This window comes from Triticum aestivum, chromosome 6D (assembly GCF_018294505.1).
Source record: "Triticum aestivum cultivar Chinese Spring chromosome 6D, IWGSC CS RefSeq v2.1, whole genome shotgun sequence".
In the NCBI taxonomy this organism is placed as follows: domain Eukaryota; kingdom Viridiplantae; phylum Streptophyta; class Magnoliopsida; order Poales; family Poaceae; genus Triticum; species Triticum aestivum.
Window position 1 is genome coordinate 173,891,843 of NC_057811.1, and position 27,640 is coordinate 173,919,482.

A 27,640-nucleotide genomic window follows, 5' to 3' on the forward strand; every position below is an offset into this window, starting at 1 on the left:
ATATGGATCAGCCTGACGGGTTTGTAGTAAAGGGTGAAGAGAGAAAGGTGTGCAAGTTGTTAAAATCTTTGTATGGTCTGAAACAGGCACCTAAGCAATGGCATGAGAAGTTTGAAAGAACTCTGACTTCTGCAGGATTTGTCATTAACGAGGCTGGTAGGTGTGTTTACTATCGCCATGGTGGGGGCAATAGTGTCATATTATGTTTGTATGTGGACGACATACTGATCTTTGGTACAAACATTAATGCAATTAATGAGGTCAAGTCTTTTCTATCAAAAAGTTTTGACATGAAAGATCTGGGAGAAGCCGATGTAATTGTAAACATCAAACTTATTAAGGATGAGAGTGGGATTACGTTAACGCAATCTCACTATGTTGAGAAGGTCTTGAACCGATTCGGTTTTATGGATAGCAAGCCTTCTCCAACACCTTATGATCCCAGTGTGACACTCAGAAAGAACAAGAAAGAAACGAGAGATCAATTAAGATACTCTCAAATTGTCAGTTCACTCATGTACTTAGCTAGCGCTATAAGACCAGATATCTCTTTTGTTGTGAGCAAACTGAGTAGGTTCATGTCCTGCCCGGGTGATGATCATTGGCATGCACTAGAAAGGGTCTTGTGCTATCTGAGAGGTACTATGAGTTACGGAATTATTTATTTAGGGCATCCTGTTGTGCTAGAAGGATATAGTGGTTCAAATTGGATCTCTGATGTTGATGTACTCTATGCAACAAGTGGGTATGTATTTACTCATGGAGGTGGCGCAGTGTCATGGAGGTCTTGCAAGAAAACCATATTGACGAGGTCAACTATGGAAGCAGAACTAACTACTTTGGACACAGCTACTGTTGAGGCAGAGTGGTTGCGTGAGCTCTTGATGGACTTGCCTGTGGTTGAAAAACCTGTACCGGCTATTCTTATGAATTATGACAACCAAACGGTTATCGCTAAAGTGAACAATTCTAAAGATAATGCGAAGTCATCAAGACACGTGAAGAGACGTTTGAAGTCTGTCAGGAAGTTGAGAAACTCCGGAGTAATAACTGTCACATATATTCAAACAGACAAAAACCTGGCAGATCCCTTTACAAAGGGACTATCACGAAATGTGATAGATATTGCATCGAGGGAGATGGGTACGAGACCCATAGATTTTACACCATAGTAGTAACCCAACCTTTGTGATTAGAGATCCCGTGAATTAGGATCTGGGAAGAACAAGCTAATGGTTAACTGAGGAGAGTAATAACTAATGACCGTCTCCAAGTGAAGATGCAAAACTCTCAGAGCTGTAAGGAAGGTTGGCAACATGCCTTAATGTGGTTCTATTGGCTATAATTAGCAAATATGCTGTCCTACAGAGCAGTCTTGAAAGAACACACCTATATGAGTTTTGACTGTAAAAGTCGCAATCTATGAGATTTGGGTGATCTCTAGTAAGCTCACGAAGAGACCAGGGAGTATGACGTATAAGCTCCAAACCGCGGGGTAGCCTACTGGCGGCCAGGTACTGGTTAAGACTTTGAGTGAAACCTGTTCACACAAAACTAGCAATTCAAGGCATAGTCCATTGTCAAGTTGTGAATGGATGTAGCTTAAGTTCTAGGCAGAAGTTCAACTTAACAGTCTCTGCTGAAACACTGGTATATTAAACAAGTGGTGAGAGAAGGCAAATCTCTAAATGGGTATTTGAGATCTGGTGGGGGATTGTTAGAATTAATGGGCTAGGCCCATAGCTATCTCTGAAATCTCAAATAGTGGCCCATGTAAAATGGCAAGTGGTGGTGCTAAAGTTTAGTCCCACCTCGGAAGTTGAAGAAGAGTTGGACCTCTTTATATAGTGGGTTCTCTCCACCACTCTAAGTGGCGTGTGAGAAGAGAAAGGGAAGACCACACGCGCGCGCTCGCTCGCCTCGCCTCGCCTGGTCGGGCCGTGGCATGGCGAGGCGAGGCGAGGCATAAGTGCGACATGCGTGTGAATGGTCCGCCGAAATCCGGTCCGTCTCCTTGCAGGGGCGCAGCTTCCTTTTGCCGTTTTATTTTTTGGCATACAAGTTTACGATTTCTTGTTCGGTAAGTATACGAATTAGAAACCAAGTCGGTTTGGGATTGTGATCGTGACACAATACCGCCTCTGGTCCTAATATATATACAGCTACCGGCTGCGGCCAAAGACACATCGAAAACACCTAGGGTTTTGCCTCATCTCGAAACTTGCGCCGCCGTCGTAGTCTACTCCATCCCAAACGCCGGCGTGCATCGGCGCGTGGGACAGTAGGTCTCTGGAACCGTTCGTCCTTGCGATCCTGCACCGGGAGAGGACGAATTAGGTTTTTGGGAAGCGCTCTGCGTGACTACTCAAATTCGTCATCACGGGTCGTCTTCGGTCCAAGTCGGGCGGTGCTACTCATCATCATCTTCATCCCGTCAACAACAGATCGTAGCCAGCATCGTCATCAACACAGTCGCACCCACAATAGCTAACGAACAGTACGTCCAACATCATCTGTTCATGTCTATCTCTACAGCTGTTGTTTCATGTGCGATGCTGCTGCTGTTTTGCTGTTCTTCTAGTTTGCTAGATTGTTGCATGCTAGTATTTGTCTTAGTCATGAATTATTTACTGGAATTAATCATGAACTTGCCTAATTTTCCAACAAAAGCAAGCAGGATCTAATGGTTCTTCCGTGGGGATAGCCAAAGTCAATACGTCGACTACAGACTCGTCGCAGACTTGCAGTGAACTTGGATGCGGCGAGCCTGATTTGTGGATCGATGGCGAGTCTTGACGTTGTTAGGCTGGGATTGGATGGTTGCGGAGGGTGGTGTGCTTGGTTGGGTTCCCATGGAAGAATGTGGCCTCCCCGTGTATCTGGTCATGGCCATCGTAGAGAACATTGTGGCCCTCCCTCGAGGAGCAAGGACAGTGCAGGTAGCAGCAGGGGTAGGGGTAGATGTGGGGAGGGATGTCGGCGGCTGCTCGAGGTCATCATGATGAAAGCCTTGACGTCCCATCTTTATCAATGGAAGTGGAAGAGCACGAAGTCGAGGTTGGATATGAGTTTGAGTTCTTTTTGGCACCGACCGGTTCCCCACTTTAGAGATGTAATTTTTCGCGTGCGAGCAAACAGTGGGTTTATTCTAAAAGGGATAGGCGCTTTTCTGCAGAAGTGCACGACAGACCAAAAATATGACCTCCCTTTATTAGTAGGATAGATATCATATTATTCGTTTGATAGATATCATATTATTCATTGTTGTTCGTTCGGTGAAATTTCCTAATATTTCATTGTTGTGTTTCTAAAGAGCACCTCAAGATTCACCCAATATGAGGGGATGATAAATGAAAGATACTGATTATAAATTTTTAAGAGCCCGTGGCAGCGCACGGGCGTTCTACTAGTTCTAAATAATATATTACAAAAAACACTCTTCAAAAACAAACTTAATAAAATGTAGAATAAGTATTGAAAAATGTTGAACGAGAATTTGTAAAATATTGAGCAAGTATTTGAAAAATGTTAAATAAGTATTAAAAATATTGAACAAGTATTTTAATTTTTTTGAATAAGTATAAAAAAATATTGAACGAGTATATGAAAAATGTTGAACAAGTATTTAAAAATGTTGAGCAAGAATTTGATAAATGTTGAACAAGTATTTGAAAATGTTGAATAAGTATTAAAATGTTGAACAAGTATATAAAAAATGTTGAATAGATATTAGAAAATGTTGAACAAGTATTTGAAGATGTTGAATAAGTATTAAAAATGTTGATCAAGCATTTGAGTTTTTTAATAACTATGAAAATGTTGAACAAGTTTTTGAAAAATGTTGAAATAGCGTTCGGACAATATTGAACATGTATACAAAAAATTTTGATCACTTGTTACAAAAAATGTTTTTGACATGTACGAAAATGTAGAGTGAAAACGAAAACATACATAAGAAAAACAAAGGAAAAACAAAAAATGAAGAAGGAAAAAGGAAAAACTAAAAACTAAAAAAGAGGAAGAAAACGAAGAACAAATGCAAAAAGAATGAAAAAAATGGAGAAGAAAAAAGAAAAGAAAGAAAACGAAGAAAATGGAGAAGAAAAATTAGTAAGTGTTAAAAAAAGGAGAATTTAAAAAAACTTCGTTGTTTTACATTAACTGGGGGAAATGTATCGGGTGCTCCCACCCTTAGGGTGCTCCTGGTGCTCCACACATCTTGAAATGTTTGTAACATTTTGAAAAAAAATCTAGTACATTCACACAACATCAATGTATGTTGTCACAAAATTTCAAATAAAAATTCGAAACATTGCTCGAGATATAAAAATGACAAATTTGATATCAATATGATAATGGGCCAGTTCTAAAGCCCGTATTATGTTATGTACTATTTACTGTCGAATTTGTCATTTATGTTTCTCGAGCTTTGTTTTGAATTTTGATTTCAAATTTTATGACAACATACATTGATGTTGCGTGAATGTGCTTGTTTTTCTAAAAGAATTTTTCGAACATTTAAAAATGCGCTACCGTGTTGGGAGCATCGGGAACACCCTATTGGTGGGAGCACCAGATATTCTCCCTCGACTGGGGTGCGACTCATACTGATAAGTTTTTTTTTAGACAATCTCGTGAAACTTTATTAAGCCGTCACAATGTTTACAGGGACGGATGGAAGATCTTCGGGATGACCTAACCAGACACGGCGGCCACCCCCAAGAGAAAGTGCATGCTTCGCAAGATTGTGAGCTTCAAAGTTTGAGCTCCTAAATTCATGACTAAATTTACAAAATTCAAAACACGAAGAGTGATCAAAGATTTCATGTATAATTGCTGCATAGCTGGATGCATTCTCCTTCTGGATGTCTTCAACGACAACTTTGAAGTCCGAGGCCACATGAATACGCCTTAGGTATAGATCATCAGAGAGGGCTAGTGCATCCCGCACAGCCAGGGCTTCAAGAACTTGAGGATCAGCAATGTGTCGAAAAGCTAGTACTGAGGCTCCCAAAAAACTTCCCGTTGCATCTCTGTTGATCGCCCCTACTGCTCCATAGCCTCCATGGCGAGATACCGCAACGTCGACGTTAATTTTTGTACAGTTCACAACTGGTGGCTGCCACTACTTCGGCCTGGGGGCCCTGTCTGTTGCCGTCCTTAGTTTCTGTGTATGATCCACTTGGAGCTCGGATAAAAATCTGGTGATGAAGCTGTTTATGGTCAGTGGTGACTGAAAATTATCCTCGTGAATGGGCTTTCGTTGTGCACTCCAAATTGCCCACACCGTGACAATTGTCCTCACAATATCATCCTTGCTCATTCTTTCATGTATATCAAACAAGCAATCCTTGGAGCATTCTTTGGAGCATTCTTCCTGGACCAGAGCTTCGACGAGGTGTTCTGGCGCCAAAGCCCAGACACTACTGGACATCGGACAGGTGAAGAGAGCATGCCGCCAAGTGTCCTTTGCCCCACACAGATTGCAAGTGTTTTGTGGAGACATATTTTGGTGCTTCAGGAGTTCGCCAGTAGGCATGGACTGCCTGGCTAATCTCCACACGAACACTCTGATTTTAGATGGTACTTGTATGTGCCAGATATTGCTCCACTGCTTACTCTCATTCTGGGTGTGCGAGGAACCTTCAGACTCATGTAACCAAGCCTCCCTGTGTATCTTTGTCCTTAGGATCATACGGTATGCTGACCTGACACTAAAAATTCCGCGGGTTTCTTCATGCCAGCCCCAGAAATCTGTTACTCTGCGTGTACATAGGGATATCTTGAGGATTTCCTGAGCGTCAAAAGGGGTGAAAACAGTACTAATCAGACCCTCATTCCATGAGGCTGTGGTGGCATCGATGAGCTATTTTACAAGTATTGGCAGGTTCTGTACAAGGGAAGTAATTGGGCGCTTAAAACTATTCCTCGGGATCCAGTTGTGGCCATATGTTCGTTGTTTCACCATCTCCTATTCTTCTAAGTAAGCCCTGCACCAGTACATCCCGGCCATGCAGTATAGCCCTCCAAATCTGGGAGGGTTGCGCTCCCAACTCAGCCTCGAGTAATGAACTGGGAAGTACACTGATTTGAGGATCTTTGAACTTAGTGATGAATCATCAGTTAAAGTTCTCCAAGCCTGTCGTTCCAGTAACGCAAGATTAAAAATCTCTAAGTCCCGAAAACCAAGGCCGCCCATGTGTTTTGGCATAGTCATAATGTCCCATGCCACCCAACTGGGTTTCCTTTTTCCGCGCTTGCTTCCCCACCAAAATTGTCTGATAAGAGATGTGATGTTGTCGCATAGACCCCTAGGCAATCTGAAACAGGACGTAGAAAAGACGGGTATAGCTTGCGCTATAGATTTGATCAACACCTCTTTGCCCGCAGTAGACAACAATTTCTCCATCCACCCCTTTATCTTTTCCCATACTCTGTCCCTCAAATATTTGAAGGTTCCGTTTTTTGAGTGACCAACATCAGTTGGCATTCCCAGGTAATGCTCAGACAAAGATTCATTATGGACCTGAAGAGAATTCTTCACCTCTACTCTGACAGGTACTGGACATCCCTTGCTGGAAAATATGGATGACTTGTCATGGTTTATCCTTTGTCCTGAAGCTCCACAATAAATATTCAGTAGGTTTGACACTGCAACTGACCCCTCTACACTGACCTTGAAAAGCAACATGCTATCATCTGCAAATAAAAGGTGGTTAATGGATGGCGCCGTGGGGGCCACCTTAATACCTGCCATAGATGATGACTGAGAACTGGATTTCAGAAGGCATGAAAGGCCCTCTGCTGCAATCAGAATGGTATCAAAATGCACTCCGGGCTCTCCTCTCCTCGGACTATCCTCAGAACTATCTTAGTGACCTCGTCACCACCTATATCCCAGTGTCGCTGATAAAAGTGAGCGGGATATCCATCTGGTCCCGGGCCTTCGTTGGAAACATTTGAAATAAAGCGGTCTTTACCTCATCATTAGTGTATGGTGCACAAAGGGAGGCATTCATCTCCTCCGTAACTTTCCGCAGGACATGCCCAAGCACCGCTTCCACCTGTTGAACCCCTTCCGAAGAATACATATTCTAGTAAAAGGAGTTTACCATCTCCCTTAGTTCCACCGGGTCAGAAACAATCACACCAAGTGAGTTTTGCAGTGCCTTGACCATGTTTTTCTTCCTACGAAGACTGGCTCTAAGATGAAAAAATTTAGTGTTTTTGTCGCCCTCCGATAGCCACTGAATTCGAGCGCGTTGTCTCCACATGATCTCTTCCCTATGATACATCTCAATTATCCGCTCGTTTATTTTTAATTCGGCATGGGACGGAGCAGTCCTCAACGGATCTCCTCGTAGCTCCTCAAGAACTCGCTTCAATGTTTAATCTCCTTCCTTACACTACCAAATGTGTCTCTACTCCATCTGTCCAGACCCCTCGCTAGGTTACTTAGCTTCTGTCTAATTTGCTCAACCGAAGTGCATGGTGCTCCGGCCATCCACCCCTCCGTCAAAAACTGTTTGAGACCCTCATGTTGTTCCCACATAAGCTCATATTTGAAGGATCTCTCTGTACGCACTTGGGCTGAATCCCCAAACTCCAAGAGAATTGGTGAGTGGTCGGAAGTGCTACTTGTAAGATGTGTGACCGAGGCTAAGGGGAACCTAGCCATCCAATCAGCGTTCGCCATTACTCTCTCAAGTCTGCATCGTGTGTAGCTACCTCCAGAAACCTTCTTTACAAAAGTCCAAAAAGTGCCTTTATACCCCAAATCTAGCAACATGCAAATGTCCGTAGCATCTCTGAAGGCCTGAATTTGAGCATTGCTGCGTTGCCCCACTCCCTCATGTTCATCTGGACGCAAAACTTCATTTAAATCACCCCAACACAACCATGGAAGTGTGCTCAAAGTACTGATATTTTTCAACACGTCCCATGTCTGGTGTCGCAAGTGTGTCTGTGCTTCTCCATAAACACAAGTCATCGTCCACTTGTCCTGAGCATTATCCTCTACTGAGACATCTAGATGATATACAGAGTAGCCGAGAATCTCAACTTTTATTGAATTGTTCCAAGAAAAGACCAATACCACCGCTCCTACCATTACTATCAACGGCATAAGCATTATCATATCCAAGAGTACTAGATAGAGCTTCTTCCTATCTCCTTTAATTTGTGTCTCTACAATACATAAGAGGGTAGGGGCAAATTGCCTCGCAAAATCGCGAAGCTCGCGAACTGTCGTGGCCTTGCCCGCACCACGGCAGTTCCAACATATGGCACTCATTGGGCTCGGCGGTGCCCATCGGGGCCCGCCAACTTCTGCTCAAGATTTCCTTGTACTCTGTTCTTCTCTGTGGTATTCTTCTCAGAATCTGTAATCAACTTTGGCCTCTTTGGATCCTGTTTGCCACTCGGGCTCTGTGGGGCTGAAGCGGCAGGGAGAGCCAAAGCGTTGCTCGGCACAGATGTGGTGACAACGGTGTTGTTTGCTACCGTTGGCTTGTTCTGGATTGCTGTCAGCTCTGAACCTCTCTTTCTATTCAACTCTGCTTCCTCCATTTCTAGATCTCTATCAGATACTTCAACCTCCCCATAGCCATCGCCTCCAACATGCGTGTTGTACTGATCATTGCGTCCCCTTCCTCCTGATCGGCCTCCTCTCCTTCCACCTCTTCTGCCTCCTCCATCTCCAGGACCACGTCCAGTCCTCATTGCCTAGGACGCCCTCAGGTCCTTAAAGATCATCGCGGAGGGTGGGTGTATCCCACTTCCATGCTCCTTGAACTGATGACCCAACATTCCACAGACGGCACACCATTCGGGCAACTTCTCATATTTTACCCTATAAATCTGCCTCTTCCCATCACGGATCATTGAAAATGCATTCTTCAGAGGTTTTGTTACATTGATTCTCACCCAAACTCGGTGGAAGTTACCCTTGAAGTCTTGCGATTGTGGCTCTGTGAACAGCACTTCCCCAATCTTTGCACCTAGGGATGGAACCAGGTGGCGTAAAGCTGAGGTACATCATGGATTTGTACCCAAATCTCAATTGTATCAAGGCTGACTGTAGACGGCTTCGCCACTCCATCATATGGCTTGATCACCGCATCCCCTCTGAAGTGCCAGGTCCCTCCTGAGTGACCCGCTCCCAATCCCCCAAGCAAGAGAATTGGATAGTGTACAAGTTATCCTCAAGCGGCTTGAAGTTTGCCGTCTACGCAAGATCCCATGCTGATCTCATGTTCCGGAAGAACCAATATTGGCTGTAGGCTTTCTCCAAGCGAACCCTAGTGATAGCCAGCCAACGAGCCGCCTCCAGGGGGGCCTCCTCTTCATCAAAGACAACGTCATCCAAGTCTTCTTCCTTCAGTCCAAGCTCCTCCATCATCTTCCTCACATCATCAGTCTCCGATGAGCCAGTCGCTGCTGAGTTCTTGGCCGCGCTCGAAGACATCTTGAGAACCCTAACCCGATCGAAGTGAATCTATCGGGCCTTGCTGCAGAAACCCAAAACCCCGGTCCCTGCACCCCAACGATGACCAGGAGGCGTGCCCCCCGATTGATCGCACCGAGCGGCGGCGGGTGAACTAGGTAGTGAACCACGAGTCTCGACGGCGGCGAAATCGCCCCGTGAGGACCAAAACCCAAACGAGAGGGAAGTGCAGTAATTATCTAAAGCATGCCCTATTAATAAGTGGCTTAGTGGCTAGCAGCTCTAAAGAAACGATCCAACTTCAAATCCCTCGGCCTCAACTAATTAACGAGCGCTCCTTCGGGAGCCTCACAACGATCAACACCACTTGGCGCGCTCTCAGCCATTCGTCACGTGTCGCGCTCTGGGCGCTCCCTCCGTTTTTTATTTTATTTATTTTTCCACGCACGTTTTCGGCTTTTTAACGGTTTTTTCCGGGTTTTTTTCGACGTTTTAGTTTTCCACCGGTCTTTCCTAGCTTTTCGATCAATTTTTTTTTTCAAAAAAAACTTTTTTGCGCAAAAAACGCGTTTTTTTTCTTTCACGAGAGTCATGGTTTTGCTTCTGCGAGAGACACGGTTTTGCTTTCACGAGAGTCACGGCCGTGCCTCTCGGAGAGGAAAAAAACACGTTTTCTGTTTTTTGTTTCCTTTCACGAGAGTCACGGTTTTGCTTTCGCGAGAGGCACGGTTGTGCTTTCGCGAGAGTCACGGTCGTGCCTCTCGGAAACGAAAAAAACGCGTTTTCTAATTTTTTTTCACGAGAGGCACGGTTGTGCTTTCGCGAGAGTCACGGCCGTGCCTCCTCGGAAACGGAAAATAACGCGTTTTCTCTTCTTCTTTTTTTTGCGAGAGTCACGGTTTTGCTTCCGCGAAAGGCACGGTTGTGATTTCGTGCCTCTTTCGGAAAGGGAAAAAACCCGCGCTCCCGGTTTGGTATTTTCGTCCGTTTTTTCTGAAAAAAATTCACCAAAACCTATCAACATGGGATCTAGTTTTGAAGATCTCGACGTGAGGAATCCAACGGTGAAAGCGGTTCAAGATTTAGACGCACGGTTTAAGAGATAAAACGTTTTGAATAAACGGATCTACGAGAAAAGAGAAAACTCGCAAGTTGCGACAAGTGGCGCACATACAGCGTGTCACTTGTCGCAACCTGGGGAAGTTGGATTGATGTTCGCAATGAGTACTCCTCGACTAGTGGTTTCCCTCATTTTCTCTACTTTTTCTAGAGTATTTCTTTATGGCGCGAGTGGGCCGGCCCGACAAGGTGAAACGCTTCAGCGAGAGAAACCTGCGGGCTGCTGAATGCGAGAAATAGTCCTCGCAGCCCGGTCCACATCGAGCAGAGCCCTTCCTCCCGACACGGCGACGCCCTCGCACAGCACTGCGCCACTGCCCGACCTCGACGCCCAGCCGCCTCGCCGTCGCCGTTCCTCGCGACCTCACCGCCGGTCGCCGGCCGGAGCCCAGATCCCAGCCTCCCGGCGCCCGCGCCTCTCCTTCCCGCCCGGCCGGCCGGCCCTCTGGTCCAGCCGCGCCTCCCTGCCCACGCCCCTCCCTGCGCGCGGCCGCGCCCTTGCCGCCGGCCGGAAGCCTGGCGCCCCTGCCCTCGCCCCCCTGCAAGTTTGGCGGCAGCCACTGCCGCTCAGTCACCACACCAGCCTCCGGAATTGAAGGTACCGAAATACCCTAATTTCTGATTTAGGGTTTCATTTTTGCACTATCCATACATAATTTTGCACATCATTTCGGCCTAGTCACATACATTGAGAGGGATGCTTTCTCAGAGGTGAATGAAGATGATATAATTGATATCTTCATGCAATGAAAAAACGTAGGCCAGAAACATAGTCTTTTTGAATTTCTCAAGGTATGCACTATCTACTATGTTCCATGTAGTATGTAATATGTAGGCTTCTTTATGCAAAACTAAGATTTAATTGAGAATTTTAGTGTGTTTGTAAGACCATATTGATCTATTTCTTTGTGATATTTGTAATTAGTTAGAATGTTCACATGTCATATTGCTTATAATTTTTTTGGGGGGCGGACCACCCTGTCATCCCATCTGCAGCCGGGTTCACGGAGAAGGGCGCCACCCCGCCATGATTGCCGCATCGGCGCGGCGGGTCGCTGCCGCCGCCGCTTCCTCTTCCCCGTCCGGCCGTGTCTCCCAGCTGGCCTCGACGCTGAATCACCAGGTGAGTGTGGCGCGGATGAGACGCGCGCATCTTCGTATCTATTTGATTTCATGCTCTAGTATGTTGCCAGGCGGTGAATAAACTTCTTTGTGGTTGCAGAGATGGATTCACGACCGGAACAAGAAGGCAATGGAGTTGGTGGCCAAGGGTTGGAGCGCCCTACAGGAGGTCGATCGCGTCATCGACTTCGCCGACCGCAACGACAAGCGACTAATCCCACTTCTCAGGGTAAAGCTCTGGATTCGCGTTCCCTCTCTTCCCCCATTCGGAACCACTCTGTTGTTGGGTTTTAACTTTTTGTTGTGCGATTCTTTCTCGGTGTCGAAGGGCGCAAAGGAGAACTTTGAGCTGGCTCTAGAGATCGACAATATGAATACTCATGCGAGATGTTGGCTGGCCAAGATGCATTTCAAGTACCATGTTCCCGGGGCGTGCAAGGCAATGTGAGTTAATTTTACCTCCCATGATGTTAGTGTTAATTTACTTTGCTGTGTCGTTCAACCTGCTCATATGGCATGTACACTACTTTGTTGTTTCACTGTTATTCCAGGAATCTGCAAACGTGATGCAAACAACTAATTTTATTGTTGCTTATGTAGTTATGTTGTTGTTTTGACTCAATTTGAATCCTTTGTAAGTGACCTTTTTTTTTGCGAACTATCCTTTATAAGGACCTGGCTAGTTTGTAAGTGCCATGATTCTGAATACTGGATACCATTGCGCCTCAGTTAGATAGTTGCATACCAGAATTATTTCTGGATGATATATCAGATCCTAGGGACGATGCTTCTTAGTATTTGTTTTATCTGACGGACCAGTTGCAGATAATACCGTGTTTGTTTTATCTGACAGAGCTAAAGCTGCAGGATAATTTTGTTTACATTGCATATAATTTGGCTAGCGCTGTAGGTATACCTTGTTAATTAAGTGCTTTAGTAATATTTACATATCAGGCAGTGTGAAGAAATCTTCCATAAAAGTGTGTCTTTGTTGATGTCCAAGTCACCGCTACTTGTATGGGTCTCGTTACTCTTGTAGCAACTATGCTTAGCAGCTCATGAGAAATACTAGTTCCCCCAACAAAGTTAGAAGTTCGTGTGAATGTCACACAGCTTTGCTTATGAATCTCGGTTGATATTTATAAGGTGTATGCAGCATTTGGGAAATGGGGTAATGGCCTGATGGGCATTGGTATCTACTATCTAATACTCCCTCCGTTCCTAAATATAAAACCTTTTAGAGATTTCACTATGGACTACATACAGAGCAAAATGAGTGAATCTACACTCTAAAATACGTCTATATACATCTGTATGTAGTCCGTATTGTAATCTCTAAAAAGTCTTATATTAAGAAACAGAGGGAATAGAAAAGAGTAACTTGAAATTTTGTGGGTCAAAACCTCTTCAAAATCCTTTTTTTTTGCGGGTGAACCTCTTCAAAATCCTAACTGGAACTGAACTTTATTGTCTTGGTCAAAATGTTTAATAAACCACTGGTATGCCTCGAGTTTGGCGCTTTGAGATAATTTGTACTGGCAATATATCTGAATTGTGGTTACTAACAACATTATGTGTCCAATTAGTCAGCAATAATTGCTGCATTAGTACTTACTAGGACAGAAGATTAACGATATTAGCAGCTCCTTGATTGGAAACGAAAATTGGGAACGATGTTTACTTTTTTGACCTTCAATTAAATTGTAAAATAGTGAGTGAGGCAAACCATCCTTTTCTTTTGCTGCGTTTTAGTAGGAACATTTATTCCGCTACCTCCACATGAAGCAAAACTTGCCTTCAGTACACATTTCATGTGAATTATGCTCATCTCTCACTTTTCATGCGTACAGTGGTGCTGCTTTGCTTGTTGAAGCTGCGAACATGGGTGATCCAGAGGCACAGTATGAACTTGGATGTCGGCTAAGAGTTGAGGTTTTCACTCTTCATCTGCTTTTGGCATCTTTCTGTTCCACTTTTTTTTTTTTGCGGGGCACTTTATTAATTGAATATTAGTTGTTTGCTGGGCAAATGATAGTTTCATTCCTTATGCCATTTCTGTGGAATATTTCTTCACCTCAGTTGATGGTTACCTTTGTTGCTTGTAGAATGATCATGTTCAGTCTGATCAACAGGCCTTCCATTATATAGAGAAAGCTGTTGACCAGGTATGCTCGCCACCTGAATGTTGATCATATATTTTCCACTATGCTTCTTGATAAGCATATTCAGCTATTACATGTCTTTGAATGCAGTTGCATCCTGGTGCTTTGTATCTTCTTGGTGCTGTATATATAACTGGGGATTGCGTCAAGAGGGACATAGCTTCAGCTATGTGGTGTTTCCATAGAGCTTCAGAAAAGGTAGTAAATGAAATAGATCGACTCAAAATTATCTTATTTACTTGCAACCCATGAATCACGTTGTTATTTCTGTTTTTCTGACATCTCAGTTTTGAACATCTCAGGGACATGCTGGAGCTGCAATTGCATATGGTTCCCTTCTTCTGAAAGGTTTGTAGACAAGTAACTCTTAACGTTTCAAGAGATAATCATGTGTCCTTATATTATCCTTCTTGTAATGTCTATTTTAGAGTAAACAGGTTGTGAAGTTATGGTTTCACCATTAATTTGGACGGCTCTTGATCAACTGATTTTGTTTAATTTTGGCTGGAATTGTTAGATTACTCCAGACTCCAGGCCTATCTGTTTATGTTTACCGTGTGGTTGTTTCAGGTGCTGAAGTGCCTGAAGTCATTACCAGGTTCAACTCAGGCAAGAGTCCGTCAACTGGGAAGGTGCGAAAAAGGACCATACAGCAGGACTCAGTAAAGCTGGCAAAGGAGCAGTTCCAGATAGCAGCTGAGTCTGGATCTGACCTTGGTTTACGGTGGTTGAAGAGGCTTGGAGATTACGAAAAACAGCCCGAAGAGCTAAAGCAAATCCAGCAATGACCTCCAGCGAAAGAATACCGCTGCATTTGGCAATTAGTGGATGTTGCAATGCTCTTGCTGCACATTAGTAGAGAGCTTCATGTTTCATCTGCCTTCAGAATGTAGAGATAACCATATCTTCTATTATAGGAGCGTTCATGCCAACCTAACTTGTGGTCAAATCGGTTTCTAGATTAGCAGGTTGAATTGCAGGACCAAATTTATCCTATTTTTGTCACTAAGGATTTTGCATACCACGACAATTATACTGCTGGCTTTACCATGACAATTATGCTGATGGCCTGAGTAATAAGACAACAAAAATCGCTATTTCTGTAAGCTTTTCTTGCTCCTAGGTGATCTTTTGAAAAATTCTTACTCCAGCTATTCCTAGTAAACAACCCTAGTATTTTTGACAGCATAGTAAACAGTCCTGGTAGGTAAGGAGGCATTACTTCTCCCTCAATTCTTCAACTGTACTTGAATATCATTGAGAAAATGATTTTATTTTCTTTTGTTTTCCAAGATCTTGATAGGTGGCTGTGATCAGGTAAATTGTTGCCATTTGCGTGATATGATATGGATAAAAAATTGCGTCTCACTTTTTAATGAATAATTTCGGGTGTTTATTCCTAGTAAACAACCCTAGTATTTTTGACAGCATAGTAAATATCATTTCGTCATGAACATCACCCTTTGAATAAATAGGCATTTTTTTTTGGGGGGGGGGGGGGGGGGGGGGTGGTCTTGTTGGCGATAGGCAGTTGTTAATTATCCTCCATATCACAAATAAGTGGCATCTTTGGTATTATCACGTTCTTCATGGTATAAAAATTTGACTATTATTTGCTATTAAAATGTGTAAAACCCAAGAAATTAGAATATTCTAGCAAAAAAGAAGAAGATCAATGTACATATGCGACTTTGAAAGTTTCAATCCAGATAATTAAAATGATATTTCTAGTCACTGAAGACTTGTCCAAAACATATTCTATGGTATGGAGGGAGTAGCAATTGCCTGGCAGCTCCATTAATAATACCACTCCTTGTATGTTGCTGCTCCTCATATATATGTATCATCTTGAAAAAGTTATTCTAAAAAACTTTTGGGATAATATGAGTTGGGTTATATTTAACATGTTAAAACTTCTTTAAGCCCAAAGGGAAAAAAGATATAACATACAATGATTATTGTCTCCTTTGGTAATTCACATGAGAAAAAACTAAAAATGAAAAAAGTGAGTTTAAGAATAATAAATGTGTTTTGTATATTTCCTTTAAACCCATGAGTGGGGAAATATGAGGTATAACATATAATCTTGTGTTGATACTACTGCACAATTTTTTTCTCATGGGAACCTTGAAAACAAACTCAAAAAGGTAAAAGAATATAAAATATGATGTTTGAATAGGTTACAATTCACGAAGAGACACTCTCTAACCTTTGCAAATATCAAAGTCATCGCATATTTTCAATGAACATATCTTTAATTTTTTGAAATTGGTAAGGTCTTTGTTAACAAGTCGGTGAGCTTATCGCAAGATTTGGCTTGCAGAAGTGTTTATTTCTCTACTTTAGTGTAACTCAAAGGGATAAAATGATTTAGGGGCAATATACTTAGCACATTTAGGGGCAATGTACTTAGTGATATTGCTTTTTATATAACTTGTCTATTTATGAGCAACATAGCACATTGTATTAGTAGATACTCCCTCCGTTCTAAAATATAAGGTGTACTGGTATTTTCAAAAGTCAAACATGTGCATGTTTGACCATTAAAAAAAAATCAATACCTACAGTACCATATCTGTATCATTAAATCCATCACAAAAGATACTTCATATTTTGTTTATTTTGTATTGTACACGTCGATAGTTTATTCTATAATCTTGGTCAAATATACATGAGTTTGACTTATTGGAAAATCAATACACCTTATATTCTGGAACAGAGTGAGAAATATGGATGGTGATTTAATGGAACATGATAGCACCATGGTGTCCCAATCTTTTAATAGGACACATATTTCAGCAATTTGGGTGGAGTCAACTTTGATGGTTCGATACAACATATGCGAGGACGACACACCTTAGTAGTCTATAAACCAACTCCCGAGAGGTTATTGATCATGTCGGGGCATTATCAATCAGACCAAGAAGATTTATCCATGTAAGCAATTAAATACATCCCATGTTCCTAAATATAAGACGTTTTAACAGTTCAATTTAAACTGCCAAAGCGTTTTATATTTTTAAACAAAAGTAGTAACAAGCAAGAACTATAATATGAAATCTAGATAAACAAAGTTGTAGCAATAGTTAATTCTTAACTAACCCTAATTCAAACGGTGCCTAGGGTGTATTTAAGAAGAAAATGGCCGGTGGTTCAGCCAACCCAATATGAGGGTCGAATCCAACCATATTTGGTTTTCTCCATGGTCATGGACTCTAAAAGTTGCCTGGAGTGACATTTCAAAATATATGAGCCTAGCCCAAAGATAAAGTGCCGCAACACCTATACATATTTATGCATTATGCTGACTCCAACGTCCTGATATTTGTGCTTGAATTTCCATGTTCATTCCTTGTGCGTTTGCCTTCATCTCCATATTTGGTTATGCTCCAACACTCCGCCATTTACGAGGTCCTTCATTCCTAAGTAATACAAACATTTTTTTGCGAATCAAGTAATACAAACACATTTGATTTATGCAACATCATAATCTCATGAACAATAGAAATAGTCCCTAGAAACATGATCCATAGTATTGATGTCCAAAATTCGTGAATTTACAAGAATAGGCTAGTATCCTTGGTGCTTTGGAGATACCCAAAAATAAATAAAGTACGCCCAACCCATTGGATTTGCTAGATCTAATGACACTAAGATATACAATATGGAGTATCGGGTACTCCGAGGCAACATGTTTAGATTAGTATAAGTAATATAATCACACAATGAACAAAAAATTGTGTGTCATTTATTGATAAGTGATTTTGCAGTATTTATACAAGGCAAAAAGGATAGTAAAAATATGTACTTATTCAGAAAACATCCATTCCGAACATATGGGCCCTTAAAGTTTCTACAGTCCGTTTTGCAAAGACAGAATAAAAAAACCGACAATTGTTGATCAACAACTACATGAAAAATCACCACTGGTCCTAACATAAGATGCCCTCCGCTCACAACGACATGGTCCTTATGAGTTAGGAACTGGATCCCCTCCTTAAGGCTTTGAATGCAATTTTATTTTTCTATATGAGTGTGTTTGTAAGGACTTGTGATTAAACTTGATCATGAGCAGCCCAACCCGGGTTTGCCTTTCGGGTGGGGCCCGGGCTTCATTTTACAACATGAAAGAGGATTCGAGCCGGGCTTGAGCTTCTATTTTTTTATTTTCGACCAGACTTGCACATGCGTAGGCTAAAAAATAGTGTTAGGGCAGGTTTTCAGGCTTCAAGCTGTTTTTTAGGCCGGGCTCGGACATGAGAAAATAGCTATATTTGGTCTTGGGCCAGACTTAGTCTTCTAGTTTCACAAGCCCGGTCTGAAATCCGGCCCAGCCCGGCACATGATGAAGTTTGCGTGTGATAGTATATACGGCCTTAGGCCATTTCAAAAATAATAATAACAAATGCAACACAAAATGCAATGTTGAGGTGGGAAACGTCACAAAAACTGGGGAAAATCTAGCTGAACACCGTCTATTTCAGTCTTTCGCTTGTTCACCGAAGGTTTTGCTAGGGCCAGACTCCGACTGCAAGAAGAGGGAAAAACCGGAACAGCCCCAAACCCCGTAACCCTACCCCGTATAAAACCCCGAAGCTGAGACAGGGCTTCCCCCCCTCCGTCGCCGCCGAAATCTCTCTACTCGTGCTCCCCTCAAGTCCCCGTAGCCAGCCAGTGTTGCTGTTCTCGCGCGGCGTCGGCGGCAGCCATGGAGGAGGTGACGGAGGCGGTGAACAACCTTACCATAGCGGAAGGAGCAGCGGCGACGGCGGGAGCGGAGGGGCACAAGAAGAACCGCATCCAGGTCTCCAACACCAAGAAGCCCCTCTTCTTCTACGTCAACCTCGCCAAGGTAGGGAATCAAGTCCTGTGGACGAGTGGATGAGAGAAGCCTGCCGTTGGTTGGGGATTTCTTCCGGGTTTTAGGGGCACATCTGTTGGGGGGTTAAACTCTAGAGAGGGTTGTCCTCTTTGCGTAGGAGGGGTCCGCCGAGGAGATATCTTTGCGAGTGATTTGATTGGATTTGGGTGTCCTGCTAACATTTACCATGAAATCAACAAGACTAATTTGGTTTATGATGCTGTTTGTGTGCAGAGGTACATGCAGCTGCACGAAGAGGTGGAGCTCTCGGCCCTCGGCATGGGTAAATCTTCACTCGCTGAAGCGTATTTTTGTATCAGTTTAGGCCTCTGTTATGTTACTTTGGCAATGATTTGCCGTATGCATTTGCGTATGAATGTTGACGACTTGTTATACTGTGATGGGTATCTTTCTGCTTGTCCATGAGCGGCATTTTATTACCTGCTAACTGTGGTTGTTGCAGCTCATTTAAAGGGGGGGGGGGGGGGGGGGGGGGTCTACATTCATGTCACATAGTTCTTGCTTGCCTACAATTGATGTTCTTCCTTCATCTCAGTCTGAGCCCTTTAGCTTAATACCGCAATTTATGTTACTTTTTTTACTAATAAGAATTTGAAGTTCGATCTCCCACCTGGTTGTGGGAAGATTACACTTGCCTATTCTGTTCATAAAGGCTGTGGAAAAGTAAATTATACTATTCTGGGAAGTTCGCAAAAGACTAGGCTCAAGAATAAAGTACCTGCCATGCAAAGAACTGACAATTGATACTCCCTCTGTCTCTATTTACATGGCACTCATGTATTTCTAGGTTCAACTTTGACCTTTGATTTGACCAACAAAACATGGGCCATGTGTCATTAAATTTATACCATTACATTCGTATTAAAAATTCAAATGGTATAATTTTTGTGACATACGACCAACATATTATTGGTCAAAATGATGGTCAAACTTTGATCATGAGAAACGATGACCTCACGTAAATAGAGGTGGAGGGAGTACTAAAAACAGTTTTCATTGCTCATTGATCATCAAATCGATATTGCTTGTATGGGCAAGTTTGTGCTGATGTAATAATATGTCCAGCCAACAGTCATCTAGCTCTGGACATGTAATAATTACATTAAATCAGAAACTGCTGATGACATTGTTCTCCAAAAATTATTTTCTGCATCATAGCGTTCTGCTGTCAGTTGTAGCTGAAGTCTAGTAGCCAGCTTTTGCACCTGTGTGTTGCTATTTAAGCCTTGGGTTACAGTGGTTTTAGGCGCCTTAATATGATATTAATTTTGGTTAGACTATTTGTAAGGTTAAATTTACATGGATGTGTCATATACTCATGATAATAATGCTACAACACTTGTGTATGGATGCTTGGTTTATTTTCTAAGTTGGTCAGCATGACCCTTTGTTACTGTCTGCCTGTCTGTTATTTATCTACATTCCTTTTTTTGTCGTGATGAAACTATTTTAAACTTTGTCCTTTCAGCTATTGCGACTGTGGTGACTGTTGCGGAAATTCTAAAAAATAACGGCCTTGCTGTTGAGAAGAGTGAGTCTCGTTTCTCATAATTCTGCTCGATTATGTCCTCTTTTCAGTTTTATAACTTGGTCGAAATTACTTGCAGAAATAATGACATCTACTGTCGATGTCAAAGATGATACAAGGAACCGCCCTATCCAGAAGGCCAAGGTTAGTGTTCTTCGGATGACATACGGACCGTACTTACCATGATTTATCCACATGACTGTTTTTCCTTACTCTCATAACCTGTACTGGCCAGATCGAAATATTGATTGGCAAGACGGAGAAATTCGATGAACTGATGGCTGCCGCTGCAGAGGAGAGGGAGGCAGCGGGCGCTGAGGAAGAGCAAAGCTGAACACTTGGAAGGTTCCTGTTGTAGCTTAATTTTACTGTTCTTCTGCTGTTTGCTGTGTTTTAGTCTATTGTGTCGACAAGAGACAAGTGCTTGCATAATCAAGTAAGGGCGCAGCTTATTTTAGTGCGCTTTTTGTTGATTTGTTAGGGTTACATGGCAACTTGTGATAATGGGATTATGAGTCTGATACGCTCTTCATTTGTCCTCGCGTGCATTTTTGGTTGGCCGTTTCTCCTATTACGCGTGTGGTGTGCCATACCCATTCAGAGTCACGCGAGGTTTATTTACCAAGGAGTGAATTTCAAGATATAATCAACTAAAAAGATCTCTTAGTAGTACAACACACGTTGCAGATGCAGCTTAGATCATTATTGGATGAACAAAATTTTGCCCCAAGTTCACTTCTGGTCCTTCAGTTTTTCAAACTGTCGCAGTTCAGGTTTGGACTCCCCAGGATTTTGGCTAATATACCGTCAATGTGAGCTGTTTTATTTTTTGTTGACAGGGTCTATGTCAGCTGGTTTTATCGATGTAGTCGCCACAGACAAGAGTAAGCAATATCGGCCAAAGCCGTCTTCTTTTATTCCATTTCATTCGTTGCCGAACTAGATAGCCAACGAGCCTCATGAGAAGCTATCCTCTACTCACGGTACAATTCACAGGAATTCCTCACAGCCTCTTCTTGACGCCGCCGTCCTCGGATGCGCCGTCCGACGATGATGCCGATCAGTCGAAGCTGTCTGAGCCGTTGCAATTGCAGCATCCCCTTGACGTGTCTGCCTTGTCTTCTTTCGCTCGAATCCCTGATGCCCTTGTTGTGTTGAGGCGCTGCTGGGTTTTTCTCGTGCCGGTGGATTGTCTTGATCAAGGGGGCCGCCATTGTCAAGCTGAGCGTGTCCGTCGTTGACGACGCCGCTGGGGCGAGAAACTAGCGGTTCAGAAGAAATCGAGCAGCGGCAACATGTTCTGTTTTACTCCATTGTTATCTTTACATTAACAATGCAATAATAATAATAATTTGCGAGAGAAACTTTAGATCTATAGTCGTAGATCAAAAGGATCAAACCTAAACACATAAACAAAGACAAATGAAGACCTGATCCAAACAGATCCACCTGAGACCAGCACTGATCCCCGCGAGGTCACCACCACACGCCCTTCGACGATGCTACACGCGTTGCCGGGAAGAGGATTGAACGTGAGGGACATTATTCTTACTCCCCCACACCCCCAGGGATTGGGGTCAAAACCTCGTGGATCGGCCAGGATTGTCGCGGTCGGGGATTTATCCTTGTCTGCTTCATACAGTGCATTATATACCCGACGGGGATAGAAACCCTGTCAAATCCCCTCGCAACCCTATGGTTTTGACCGAAAAAACGACCTCCATATGCGTGGAACTAATCCCGCCGTTGCTGCAGGGAAGGGGTGAAGGGCGCGGGGTCAACCCAACACGTGTGTGGATTGGATCCTCTAGGGGGTCAAATCCTTAGTAACGAAACATAGCTCGAGGAACATCACCATCGCTGCACAACTCCAACCAAGACACCAAATAAGAACGAGAGCAGGGTCCCTCCCGCCTGCGGTGGCAGAGGTCCTCCGCACCTCTGCGGCCCAAATGGCCATCGAAGGTAAGACACCTAATAAGAACGAGAACAGGGTCCCTCCTGCCTGCGTTGCCAAAGGTCCTCCGCACCTCTGCGGCCCAAATGGCCATCGAAGGTAAGACACCTAATAAGAACGAGAGCAGGGTCCCTCCCGCCTGCGGTGCCAGAGGTGCTCCGCACTTCTGTGGCCCAAATGGCCATTGAAGGTGGGGAGGACCAGCGGCGGCGCTGCGGGAGGAAGAAAAAGTCCGATCGCCTATGGTCATTTCTTGGATCAAGTCATAGAGACTGTTTTTGTTTACAATAAGCCACGAAGACTGTGATTATTACAAATTTTTTGGTATGGATTGTGATTTTTTTAAGGACCCGGATTGTGATTTTTTTAGGGGCCTGGATTGTGATTATTAGTAATGCAATTTGATACCCTTTAAGTTCGTGTTTACGTTGCCGATCCAAACACCTTCAGAGTCTCATATCTAAATTCTCTAGAAACAAAAAAGGAAATAGTATCTAGTTTAAATTGTGATATTAATTCGGCCCATTAACACTATTAACGGTAAATTTGTATATTTGTTTTTCTCGAGAAACACAGTGAAGTTGGTTCTGAAATTCCATACATTGTGAACTACTTATTTTACAATTTAAAGAAACCTATGTACGGATGAAAACCTTTTTTTTAACAGACAAAAACACTTGGGAGTATTTCACTAGTGGGAGTACTTGATATGCTCTGGTGTCCTCCTAGGATTTCATGTTAAAACCACTGTAGGGCCTAAAAAGATAAACTACTTAGGCTCGTCATAAGCCACCCCTTCCCCAACTTATTTTAGAAGCCGGCCTCATATTTATTGGGGCTTGTAAATTAGTTACCGGCTTCTGTAACAAGCTAGGGAGGGGGGATTATTTTAGAAACCGCCAAAAGAAGTAGGCATTAGTGAGCTCAGTTTCAGTTTTATGCTTTGGACTGCTTGAAAGTTCTAGGGCCAAAAGTGAGATTGGGGCAAAGTTGAAGGTCCAAAAGTGGACTTCTTTCTTATTGAATTGATCAGAAAGGTGCCATAAATCAATCTTCGGCATTACTGAAACAGAGCATGTTCCCTGAACAAAACGAAATTCAACTTCTAAGGCGCCACTTCCAGCTTAGGATTCAATCGCACTAGGCTCTACACTTCAAAATTTCAAATCACGCATTTTCTTCTGATTTTGACGGTCACCATAATGCTTCATCGCGTTCATGGGCGAGCACCGTTGGAGCTCTTGGGCGCCGCCTGTCCTCCTGCCTGTCCGGTCTCCGTCTCCTCCTGGGGCTCGTCTTCTTTGTCGTCGACGAGTATCTTCTTGCAGGCCTCGTAGCACATGAAGGAGATGCCGGCGGCGGGCATGAGCTTGATGCAGCTGGGGCCGAGCCCGCGGTAGAGTCCGGCGGTGCCCTCGTTCTTGAGGATGCAGTACATGGCGTGCAGGACGTTCTTGTAGACCTGCCTCCCGCCCACGGCGCCCACCTGCATCTGCTTCCGCGCCACCTCCAGCGGGAACGTGGCGGTGCTGGCTATGGCGCCCGCCGCGGACCCGATCAGCAGCGTCGGCACGTTGCCCACCTCCTCCTTCCCCGACGCGCGGCGGTACACGCCGCGCAGCGTCTCGTAGGCGTAGAAGTTGGCCGCCGCGTACGGCACCACGCCGATCAGGCTCGGCGCCAGCCCGCGGTACAGCTCCCCGGGGCCTTCGTCGCGCACGATCTTGACGAACGCGTGGAGGAGGTTGTCGTACACGTCCTTCTGCATGCAACGCAACGGGGTCGTCAGTCAGATGGCACTGCCACTACTGGTTGAGATACAGTACTGTACGTGCTGGAATTCTGTGTTCTCACCTCGATGGTGAGACGGGTCTTGACGAGCTCCATGGGATAGGTGCACAGGGTTGAGGCCACTCCGGCGAGCGCTCCGGCGACGAGCGGCGTGGGGATGGGGACCTTGGCTGGCTGGCCGGCCTCCGGGGTTAGGTACTTCTTCGCCGTGTCGTAAGTGAAGTGCTGCACCGCGCCATGTGGAGTCAGGGACACTGCATGTCGCATCACAGTACGAAATTTGAACGAAAAACACGTGAGGTGGCTGGCTTGCCTCGATGGCCTTGCTTGGCGCGACGCGGAGGACGTTGACGGCGTTGCCGCGGAAGAGGCCGGGCCACCCCTCCGTCCCCATGATCCACCGGAAAACCCCGGCCATGGAGTCGGCGCCGGAGCTTCCCACCATCAGGTGCGTCCTGATCGTCTCCAGGGGCGCCACGAAAGTCCTCGACACGGCGCCGGCGATGGCGCCGCTGACCAGCCGCCGCAGGTGCGGGTTGCCGATCTTGACCCTCACCTTCCTCAGACCCAGCTGCTGCTTCTTGGCCTTTTTCGCCTTCTGGGCCTTCTGGACGCCCGCCTCGCCCGCGGCTGCGAGCTGGTGCGCGACGTCGTCGGCGGGCCGAGCCTTCCCGTCATGCTCGCGCGCCACCGGCTGGGCGCCGTGGGACAGGCTGAGTCCCACGCTGGCGAACAGAGCCATGCGTGGGAAGTCCAAGCTCCTGGTCTCGGGCTTCGAGCTCCAAGGGAAGGCGATCTCAGGGACCGGCCTCAGTAACCAGTTCTTCTTGTCCATGGCGAGCGAGGCGCGGTTGTTCTTGGTCACCATTGTCGTTGCCGCCATTGCCGCCGCCATCTGATTCAACTCGAACACATAAAGGATTATTATATGCAAGGGCGAAAGAGCTAGTAAGTTGTGAGCAAGACTAAGATCAGCTCAATTCATATCACAAAAACCTAAAAATGTCCATGCAAGCCATAAAACACACAAGGGAACACCAAGATCACTCAAAATGGCATTATGGTGATGGAATTAGTAGATCTTAAGAGCAGATTTGGTTATAATCCAATTTAACACTGAGGTACTGACAAACAATACTAAAAACGCTCACACACGCATCAGGTACATAAAAGGACAGAATCTAAGCTGGATGAAAACCGAAAACATTCACACGCGCATCTCGTTGGGTCTTTTGTAATCAAACTTCATCCTTCTATAAAAATATAGTACGTAATTTGCGTACTTTTGAAAAGAAAAAGGAAACAAAAAACGTTCACACACGCATCTATTCAAGGTAACAAATTATTTAAATGAAAATTATATGAACCAGTACTATTTTTGACCCGGTTATATATACGAATGACATAAAGTTCATTTCTATGCATTAAAATTAACGTGCTTTATTATAAACTGAGCGAGTAAAATATATTCAGCTTATTTCTCTTTGAGCCAACCCCTAGTCATGAATAAGAAAAACGAATATCGAGACTGTTGTGCAGTCTAGTTATACGCATACCTCGAGGAAGGAAGACAGAACTGATACGTGCCCTGGCTAGGAGTTCTTCAGTCCTTCACTCCCTCACTGGCCTCTCTCGTTGTTGGGAATGGGGGTGGCTCGACGGCCATTTTATACCCGTTTTAGCACTCTCTCCATCAGTTGGCGTGTCCAGTGAGCAACGAAGCCCGGCCTTTCCCATGGCCTCTGCCATCTTTGCCCCTCAACCGCACCACATTACCACCGCACACGGTTGCCAGATCTGTCGGACATGAAGGGCAATCCGGTCTAATCGTCGAAGTGGATTTGGAGCCGTCTGTGCCAATCTGTGCATACGCGAGAATGGCCTCGTCTGCTTCCATCAAAAAGAAGAAGAATGGCTTCGTCTGCTTCGGACATGCGTGTGTCTCATGCGTGCATGGATCCGCACTCGCCAGCCGCAACAGCCTTTGTTTTTGCCAGTTCAGTTCCTTCTCGCGGACGAAGAAGGCGACAGAAACTGGTGGGTAGCCGCGAGGGGTGCACACAGCAGCCGGGTCACGCTGGCCAGACCGCCAGGCACACACGCTGCTTTAGATCTTTCCTGATGTATCAAGATGTAATTAACCAGGAGTCTACATGGGGAATTCCCTAACGGACGCTCGCTGCGTCAAACTGTCGTTGTTTCCCGCAGGGACATCGAGCTACCAATCTGCTTGGGCCGGCCCGTTTAATAGCTTCAGCAATCCTGGTTTTTGGAACTTCTCGAGGTTTCCGGCCAGGGTTTTTCCGGTTTTAGGAACCTTCTAGAAGGTTCCTGAACCGGGATTTTCCTTGTTTTGCTTGTTATATTTTTTTTGTTTTCTTTTTCCTGCTTGTTTTTCATTTTGCTGTTTATTTCTCTTTACGTTTTCCTTATTATGTTTCTTTTTTACTTTTCTTTACTTTTTTTATTTTCTTTCATTTTTATGTCCTTTTTCCAAGTTTATTTTCTTTTTTATTTATGTTTCTTTTTATTATTTTTTATTCTTCTCCCTTTAGTTTTTCACTTTCTCCCCTTTTTTATTTTTTCTTTTTCCTGTTTATTTTGTTCAAAAAATTCAATTATTGTTCAGAATTTCAGAAAATGTTCTCTTTTTCAAAATTTTGTTCACCTTTTTCAAAAAAAGTTCAGCAATTTCGAAAAAATATTCTCATTTTCAAAATTTGTTCACAATTTAAAAAATGTTCTCGTTTCATAATTTTGTTTGGAATTTCAAAATTTTGTTCACAAATTCAAAAAATAGTTCCCGTTCTTTTAAAATTTGTTCACAATACAAAAAATGTTCACGGTTTCAAAATTTGGTCAAAATTTTAAATATGTTTGCTGTTCCAATTTATTTTGGGAATTTGATGAAAAGTTCCAATTTTCTATTTTTTCACAAATTCTAAAAATGTGCGTAGTCATGATTTTTTATTCGGGCATGGAATGTTCCATTTTTTCAAGTATTTGTTCACAAAAAAATTGAAAATGTTCGTGTTTCAAAAAATGTTCTCTTTTTCACAATTTTGTTCGCAATTTCTAAAATTTGTTAAAAAAATTCAAAAACTGTTCCTGTTCTTCTAGAATTTGTTAAAAATTCAAAAAATTCACGGTTTTAAAATTTGGTCAAAATTTTAAATATGTTCGTTGTTCTATTTTTTGGGGAATTTGATGAAAAGTTCAAATTTTCAATTTTTGTTCATAGATTCTGAAAATGTTCGTAGTCATGAATTTTTGTTCGGAATTTCATGAAATGTGCTATTTTCCAAATATTTGTTCAAAACATTTAAAAATGTTCGTGTTTTCACAATTTGTTCACATATTCGAAAAATATATTCCTGTTGCCAACAATTTTTTCATAAATTCTAAAAATGCTTGCACAATTCCAAAGTATACACTTTTAAAAAAGTACACTTTTTTCAAACAAAAACTATCACCACAGTAAATTATTCTAGTTCGCTACAGTACCTGATTCAAATTCGCTAGAGTACAACAGCCCGGTTCTATGCTACCATCAGTTCATTAGGTCGTGCGCTGCAATTTTAATCAAGAAACTTGCCTGGTCGAGTGGCTATGAGGTCGCAATCGCTAGTGGAGC

At 43.6% G+C, this 27,640-nt stretch overlaps 3 protein-coding genes across 3 annotated transcripts; 2 read left to right on the forward strand and 1 right to left on the reverse strand.

Moving 5' to 3' along the window:
* The first annotated feature begins 10,818 nt into the window (after nucleotides 1-10,818).
* Nucleotides 10,819-14,954, forward strand: LOC123144359 (uncharacterized). Its single transcript, XM_044563461.1, has 9 exons — nucleotides 10,819-11,162; nucleotides 11,561-11,687; nucleotides 11,787-11,915; nucleotides 12,015-12,130; nucleotides 13,537-13,618; nucleotides 13,792-13,851; nucleotides 13,939-14,046; nucleotides 14,151-14,196; nucleotides 14,419-14,954. Exons 2-9 carry the CDS (start codon nucleotides 11,592-11,594, stop codon nucleotides 14,634-14,636), a joined length of 855 nt encoding a protein of 284 aa, XP_044419396.1. The 5' UTR covers nucleotides 10,819-11,162; nucleotides 11,561-11,591; the 3' UTR covers nucleotides 14,637-14,954.
* A 3,429-nt stretch (nucleotides 14,955-18,383) lies between these two features.
* On the forward strand, nucleotides 18,384-20,790 carry LOC123144360 (uncharacterized protein At2g34160). Its single transcript, XM_044563462.1, has 5 exons — nucleotides 18,384-18,700; nucleotides 18,944-18,992; nucleotides 20,199-20,261; nucleotides 20,338-20,402; nucleotides 20,494-20,790. Exons 1-5 carry the CDS (start codon nucleotides 18,557-18,559, stop codon nucleotides 20,590-20,592), a joined length of 420 nt encoding a protein of 139 aa, XP_044419397.1. The 5' UTR covers nucleotides 18,384-18,556; the 3' UTR covers nucleotides 20,593-20,790.
* Nucleotides 20,791-23,194: 2,404 nt separating this feature from the next.
* LOC123141400 (adenine nucleotide transporter BT1, chloroplastic/amyloplastic/mitochondrial) lies at nucleotides 23,195-25,646 on the reverse strand. The gene is made up of 4 exons (XM_044560560.1): nucleotides 25,563-25,646; nucleotides 24,320-24,901; nucleotides 24,070-24,231; nucleotides 23,195-23,977 (listed from the first exon to the last, which is right to left on the reverse strand). Exons 2-4 carry the CDS (start codon nucleotides 24,899-24,901, stop codon nucleotides 23,432-23,434), a joined length of 1,290 nt encoding a protein of 429 aa, XP_044416495.1. The 5' UTR covers nucleotides 25,563-25,646; the 3' UTR covers nucleotides 23,195-23,431.
* Between the last annotated feature and the right edge of the window lie 1,994 nt (nucleotides 25,647-27,640).

Excerpts from the sequence above, each read along its gene's own strand:
- LOC123141400 (XM_044560560.1), bottom strand. The coding sequence starts at position 24,901 with ATGGCGGCGGCAATGGCGGCAACGACAATGGTGACCAAGAACAACCGC. Across the intron at positions 24,232-24,319 it reads CGCCAAGCAAGGCCATCGAG|CACTTCACTTACGACACGGC; the intron begins GCAAGCCAGCCA and ends GGCGCGGTGCAG. Across the intron at positions 23,978-24,069 it reads AGACCCGTCTCACCATCGAG|AAGGACGTGTACGACAACCT; the intron begins GTGAGAACACAG and ends CGTTGCATGCAG.
- LOC123144360 (XM_044563462.1), top strand. The coding sequence starts at position 18,557 with ATGGAGGAGGTGACGGAGGCGGTGAACAACCTTACCATAGCGGAAGGA. Across the intron at positions 18,993-20,198 it reads GCTCTCGGCCCTCGGCATGG|CTATTGCGACTGTGGTGACT; the intron begins GTAAATCTTCAC and ends TTGTCCTTTCAG. Across the intron at positions 20,403-20,493 it reads GCCCTATCCAGAAGGCCAAG|ATCGAAATATTGATTGGCAA; the intron begins GTTAGTGTTCTT and ends TGTACTGGCCAG.
- LOC123144359 (XM_044563461.1), top strand. The coding sequence starts at position 11,592 with ATGATTGCCGCATCGGCGCGGCGGGTCGCTGCCGCCGCCGCTTCCTCT. Across the intron at positions 11,916-12,014 it reads GACTAATCCCACTTCTCAGG|GGCGCAAAGGAGAACTTTGA; the intron begins GTAAAGCTCTGG and ends TCGGTGTCGAAG. Across the intron at positions 14,197-14,418 it reads TGGTTCCCTTCTTCTGAAAG|GTGCTGAAGTGCCTGAAGTC; the intron begins GTTTGTAGACAA and ends TGGTTGTTTCAG.